Raw genomic sequence first — 5,918 nt, 5'->3', positions numbered from 1 at the left:
GGTCCCCTATAGTCGCACTAGTGGCTTTTTACGGCCGTTTCGCTGGTAATCGTACCAAAATAATTTTTGACATGAAGATCAGTAGCTATTTTTCTAAGTACCATTGACACACAGCTCGATTTTGTTCAAAAAATGATCGAAATAAATAGTTTTGCTTAAAATTTTAGCTACTTTGCACCTATAGTTAACCTATTGTTCCTATAGTAGCACTGCTAAGAGAAACTATTTTGTTAATAAACAAAATAGTTGATAAATTACGAACTTTTTTACATCAATCAAAAGCTTTTGATCCACACTTCAAAGGAAAAATATAAAAGTTTTCTAAAAATACGGTTTTGATTTGTATTTTGCCTATTCCGTGGGGCTAGTGCTACTATAGGAACAGAAATTAGGAATAGTGCTACTATAGGCACATGTATTCCTATAGTGGCACAAGCGATAATAAATACCAAAACATGAGGTTTCATATGTTTCATATTTTTTCCTCAAAGCCAAGATAAAAAGCTTTCAGATGATCTAAAAATACCCAAGTAACCATGGAGCATTATATAATTGCATATATAAGGCAGCTGCATTGCCGTAAGCCTACCATTAAAGTAGTTTAAAAGTGGAAAAGGGCACTTTTACAGTTAAATTAATGCAAAAAGGACGATAATGCAATGAAGCAGCTTATAAAGTAATTTTAATGCAGCAGTACAATTTATAAAGTGATGTTATTGCATTGATACATTTGTAATGTAGGGTTAATGCTTTATTGCTTGACAGCTCTTGAAATTTGTTGAATAAAAGCAATGTTGCATCAATGGTGTTGATATGCAGTAGAATACGTGCAATGTTATAATGCTTGTGGTTACTTGGGTAATTACGCAGGCTTTATTTTTCGATTTTATACGAATATTTGTTCTTAGCTATGCGGCTATTGGTACGTCGACCCTAACAAAATTTATTAAAATCATTTAATGATCATTAGAGTACACGGAGAAAATCAGACTACCCTCAAAATAAGTTCCTCGAACTCAAATTTAAGTAAACTGCATTTAGTTTTTACTCACGGTTGGGTTGGTTCGCTTCTCTCGCAACAGCATTGTTGTCAAATATGGGTTCTTTCGAGTTTACCTAAATTTAAGTTGTTTTAATCCACTACGGAGACTTCGAAAGCTATCACTGGGTAGAAACTTTTTTGCATAGTTTTTTTCGCTGTTGTCAAACGAAAACTACCTACTGAGAACTATATGCCAGTTAACCCTAATTTGGGTTATCCCACGGAAGAGCCAAATTGTGTAAAATGAAGTCAAAGTTAGGTTGATTTGGGCCTGTTTATAAAGAAAATAATACATTTTTCCCAATTCTACAGAAGCCTATTTGGGTTCGTCAGTTAAATCCTTCCAAATCGTTGAAGGAATAGGTATACCTGTAGGCTCGATAAGGGCAGTATGGTGAAAATGTGTCATGTTGTCATGTACAAATTACGACATGCCCCAAGGAGGAAAGGAGGGAAATTAGGCATAGCGTGACAAGCCTTAAAACATGTTTAGAGTTTTTATAGAAAAAGCGTAACAAAGGGCGAGGAGGGTGTCGAAAAAGTCCCAATTTAGCGTGACATAATTTGTGTACCATCCCAAATGCACAAATCAGTAAAACCTATCACGCTAATGATTACTTTGGAACTGAATTGTGATACGACCCTATGTAAAAATGACCACATTAACAAATCAGTATTCAATGACGCCTGTATTGTTTCTTAAACTTATCGAAATGATAGTCATCGGTTGCCTTCTTCGGGATTTTCTCATCCCCGGACCGATGTTGTTGTACTTCGGTGTAACGTCGTTTTTGCTGCACCGGCTGATCAATCTTGAACCGATTATGCTGCATGAAATTAACCGCCATATTAGAGGGCACAAAATGAGACGGCAAGTCTTTCTTTCTTTGTTGTTCCTGGAGAAATTTGATCTTTGCGTCTTCTGTAGCTTCAATGTTCTTGATTTTGGCTTCTATTCCGAGATCCACTTCCGGAATGCCACTCAGCATCTGATTGGACAACATTTCTTCGGATCTTTGCGTGGATGTTTGGCTGAGATGTGCAGGTAACGAAAGGAGAGCTGCTTCTTCTGGGCTAAGATATTTATGAGATGATTCTGCCTCTGGCTCTTTAGTGGTATCCTTGGCGACTCCCTTCTTTTTGCTCAATTGCTCTTCGATATATCTGTAAAAGAATCAATGTTGGATTAGGTTGTATTGTACTGTGATGGTATTCAAATAACTTACTTCATCATTTCCTCGTCTTCGTCTCGCTTATTGGTTTCGGCGGAAAACTGTGTTCCTATTCCTGTATCATACGCATCATCAACAGCTTTGATTTTACCGGATTTTAATGCCTGCATGTTCACCATACCTCCCGCTTTTGCATTGAACAAATCTTTCTAAAATGCAGTTGAAAATTAAGTCTTTTTTTGAATGAATGAATATAAAAGATAAATCTTACATTGGTAACTTCTTCTTCGACTGTAATTTTCTTGCCAACAGCCAGAGTCAATATGTTCACCCCGTTGGGTTTGTTCCGTAGCTTCTGTTTTTCCTTCGTTTCCTCTAGTTTGGATCTAAAATAATAAGGGAAAAATAAGTGCAAGGCACCCCTTATTATCGATTTTGTACGAACATCAAATTGTATGAATTTCTTCTGAGATGCAGTATTGTATATCCCCAAAAAAGCTGCCGAGATTCGGACCGCTCACCCATGAGTTCCCTCGGTACTTACAGGATGTCTTCATCAGGTTTGTCTTCGTCCTCCGACTTTATGCGTTTCCGAAATTGTTTCCTTGCTTTGGATTTGAACTCCACCTTAACCGAAGCTTGTTCATTATCCGACATTGTGGTTAAAAAAGGACTCTTGAATGCTGTAAATCGAGAAAAACCTAAAAAACACCAACTTATACGAAAATACGTCTCGTTTCTCGTGAAATGGATTGTTTATTTATCTGATGGGACAATGACAGGCGGGCTAGATCAAGATAGTTTGGCGGGATATTTTTTATTAGCACAGACATGCACAGTCATTTCTCGCGTAACAATTCTAAAGGGCCAATGGTAAAATTGTAAACAAATCGGGTTTTGATACCATTCGTTAGCATCTCCCAACACCCACAAACTATGCAAACATTGTCAACAAAATCATAAAACTTACCTTAATAAACTAGATTTTCAAAACGGCCAATAACCGCTTTTTTTTCCAAATCATTCATTGGCCCACTGCTTGAAACGGCCAATGATCGGTTCTCGCTCTATCAAGAGGGCCTACAATCGGAATATTTCGCAAACTGTCATTGGCCTTAGCGTGGTGAGAGGCCTATGACTCTCTCTTGCTCATTCATTGAAAACCGAAAAGGCCTAGCCTTGGGCCAAGCACACTAATAAAATTCAATTTTGGCCAATAATAAAGGCCCATGCCTTGTTGTAAATCGAAAATGGGCCAAGCATTTAAACTCATCATTTTTTCCTCATTTTTGTCAGTTTTCAGAAACAAATCGATTATTAGCGTGTAGTAATAGTAAATCGTCACTCTACTAGCAAGAAATCACATTGATTGATTTGAATACTGAGAAATAGGAATTGAAAATGTGGTGAGCAATATTCAAATCGAATTTTCTCAGAGTCAACGATCCAAAGATTGGCCCTTTTGAATTGTTAGGCGAGATTTTACTGGTTTTACTCTCCAAATTTAACACAGAAGTCTCGATCACTTTTTCAAATCTTACTGAGCAAGCTCGTGTTCAAAATTAACCTTCCAGTCGTCGCGTGGTTTGCCACCGCCAGAACCACCACGCTGCTGTTATGCGCAAAAAACGAGCTTTTTTTACATGTGTTGTACAAAATACAACAGAGCGACAACTGAAGTGTAAAGGGTCTTTCTTTTATTTTCTCACAAAAAAATATGACAAAATGAAACACCGTTTCATTATATTACTTAGAACGTTTTTGTACTAGAGTAAGATTGACTCAAGTAGTGTTTTGTTTTGATTCGTGGTTGTCACTTTACGTCTCCATGTAACAGAAAGGTGAAAGTAGTACATATTTAGGTTTTGAAAGTTGAAAATCCGCATGTGCTTTTCTTTATAACGCTGAAGGGGATGGGTGGGTATCCTCATGAAGTTACAGTTCATACAGACAGTCTTATAAATAAACGTTACGATGGGGTGGGTGGGTGTCGAAAATGGCAATTTTTGGCGTTATGAAATTTGTGATGGAACCCAATGTATTACGTCGCCAGCACTAAATTGAAGTTCGGAAGTCCAAACTTCCGTCTTCCGAACTTACTTCCGAAGTTTTTTGACACTTGCATTTGGCAGCTTAATTATGATGAAAATGAACTTGTTTTGGCTAGCAGAAAAGGGAAGTGAAGTCCGATAGCAGAGCACTGCCAACAGGCCTATGAATAAAACGGAATCTAAAGAGAAATAGCGAAAGCAGGTGATTGAGATACTCAGTGGCAGAATGAGGGAATTGCTGGTGGACCTTTACCGCCGTGATCCTGTCCTGTTCCTTGGAGAAGCAAGGCCAAAGTTCTACGGAAGATTTTTCACAACCATGATTGTGTCATCCTGCACGATGTTTTTGTTTTGATTTGATAGGAGCAGTGTTGCGAGATCATATGATTTGAACAGAAAATAGTATCGGAAGTAAGCAAAGTTGCCAACGTCCTTCCGACAATTTTTGTCTAAGGGATGGTACACAAATTATGTCACGCTAAATTTCAACTTTTTTGACCACCTCCTCCCCCCCTATGTCACGTTTTATGTATGAGTCCTCCGAAATTTTTGTGAGGCTTGTCAAATAAAAATCCTTTTGAACATGTAAAATAAGTAATGGCCACGACAGTAAACATCATACAAAATTCGCCATAATCGCGAATTGCTCCGAATTGTTCAATCCCGCCGTACCACTCGTATCCATTTTATTTGCAGTGGGGTTTTGTGTTTATGTTTTTGTATCGTATCTTGACTCCACCGCGTGCTTCATCGAAAGTTTGATTTCTCGTAAGTGATTTAAAATTATGGGAAAACTTAACAAAAAGTTAATTCAATCCAAACCAAGTCCCAAGCCAGACAAAAAGGATGCCGATTCTAAAGCAGTATCTGGGCCTTTCCCTATTTATCGCACCATACCTGTTCAGTTAAACGGTCCAGAACCGAAATCGTTCAAGGTTTCATCAAAATCGAAGAAAACAAAGATCACAGCTAAACCGATTCCGGCACCGGAGAATGTACAACCGGAACCAGCAAACAACGAACCAAAGGATGCCGGTAAGGTTAAAAAGCTCCGAAAGACAACCATCAGCAGGCTGAACAAAAAAGAGAAAATAAAGTTCCGGAAAGACGAAATGCTGAAGAAGGTCGAGCTCACCCAAAAAGCGTTCAAGGAGGACAAACTGAAGAAGAAGCGGGAAAAAACGGCAGTAACCGGAGATATGAGACCCCTCTTGGATGCGCTTCCTTCGCTGGATTCCCTGTTCAAGATGAAATCTGCCGACACAATCAAAACCGGAGTTCCCAAGTATGACAAGAAGGCAATCCCCAAGACGAAACAGCAACTCAAAGTGGAACGGCTGAAGAAGAAAAAGGTCGACTTCTTGGCCCGCTGCCAGAAGGTGAACCAGGTTCTCAAGTCGAAGAAGTTCAAGAAAAATCCCAAGAAAATGATTGCTGAACACATACGGAACACTCGGAAGGAACAGCTGCAGTTGTTGATGGGGGGCTCGTAGAATTACTTAGTCGATAAGATTGTGTACAGTAATGATGTATTAGATTTATCAGCATTGGCCTTGGAAAACGATCCGTAGGTTCGCCAAATTTGAAATGTATTAAAATTCTTATGAACTGAAAATTAATAAAAAAAAATGTATTTTCGGAGATGAAGATGAA

The 5,918-nt window shown here is 38.5% G+C and overlaps 2 protein-coding genes across 3 annotated transcripts; one reads left to right on the top strand and one right to left on the bottom strand.

Annotated features, from left to right (window-relative positions):
• Nucleotides 1-1,712: 1,712 nt before the first annotated feature.
• Nucleotides 1,713-2,991, bottom strand: LOC5574155 (uncharacterized protein C9orf78). The gene is made up of 4 exons (XM_001655012.2): nt 2,759-2,991; nt 2,486-2,600; nt 2,269-2,423; nt 1,713-2,206 (listed from the first exon to the last, which is right to left on the bottom strand). The coding sequence occupies exons 1-4, from the start codon at nt 2,869-2,871 to the stop codon at nt 1,720-1,722; spliced, it is 870 nt and encodes a 289-aa protein (XP_001655062.1). The 5' UTR covers nt 2,872-2,991; the 3' UTR covers nt 1,713-1,719.
• A 1,971-nt stretch (nt 2,992-4,962) lies between these two features.
• LOC5574156 (protein FAM207A) lies at nt 4,963-5,918 on the top strand. Of its 2 annotated transcripts, XM_021842743.1 has the most exons (2): nt 4,963-5,033; nt 5,092-5,918. In XM_021842743.1, exon 2 carries the CDS (start codon nt 5,378-5,380, stop codon nt 5,756-5,758), a length of 381 nt encoding a protein of 126 aa, XP_021698435.1. In that variant the 5' UTR covers nt 4,963-5,033; nt 5,092-5,377; the 3' UTR covers nt 5,759-5,918. The 2 variants fall into 2 exon arrangements, with proteins under 2 accessions (XP_021698435.1, XP_001655063.1); XM_001655013.2 differs by having other exon boundaries at nt 4,979-5,918.

This window comes from Aedes aegypti, chromosome 2 (genome assembly GCF_002204515.2).
Source record: "Aedes aegypti strain LVP_AGWG chromosome 2, AaegL5.0 Primary Assembly, whole genome shotgun sequence".
Classification (NCBI taxonomy): domain Eukaryota; kingdom Metazoa; phylum Arthropoda; class Insecta; order Diptera; family Culicidae; genus Aedes; species Aedes aegypti.
The sequence above is the reverse complement of the archived record's forward strand: the minus strand, read 5'-3'. Positions and strand labels throughout refer to the sequence as shown.

What these genes read in the sequence shown, in the direction of transcription:
- LOC5574155 (XM_001655012.2), bottom strand. Translation starts at nt 2,871, where the DNA reads ATGTCGGATAATGAACAAGCTTCGGTTAAGGTGGAGTTCAAATCCAAA. An exon ending in TCGAAGAAGAAGTTACCAAT is followed by an intron (nt 2,424 to 2,485) that starts GTAAGATTTATC and finishes ACTGCATTTTAG; the next exon opens with AAAGATTTGTTCAATGCAAA. An exon ending in GAAGACGAGGAAATGATGAA is followed by an intron (nt 2,207 to 2,268) that starts GTAAGTTATTTG and finishes ATTCTTTTACAG; the next exon opens with ATATATCGAAGAGCAATTGA.
- LOC5574156 (XM_001655013.2), top strand. Translation starts at nt 5,051, where the DNA reads ATGGGAAAACTTAACAAAAAGTTAATTCAATCCAAACCAAGTCCCAAG.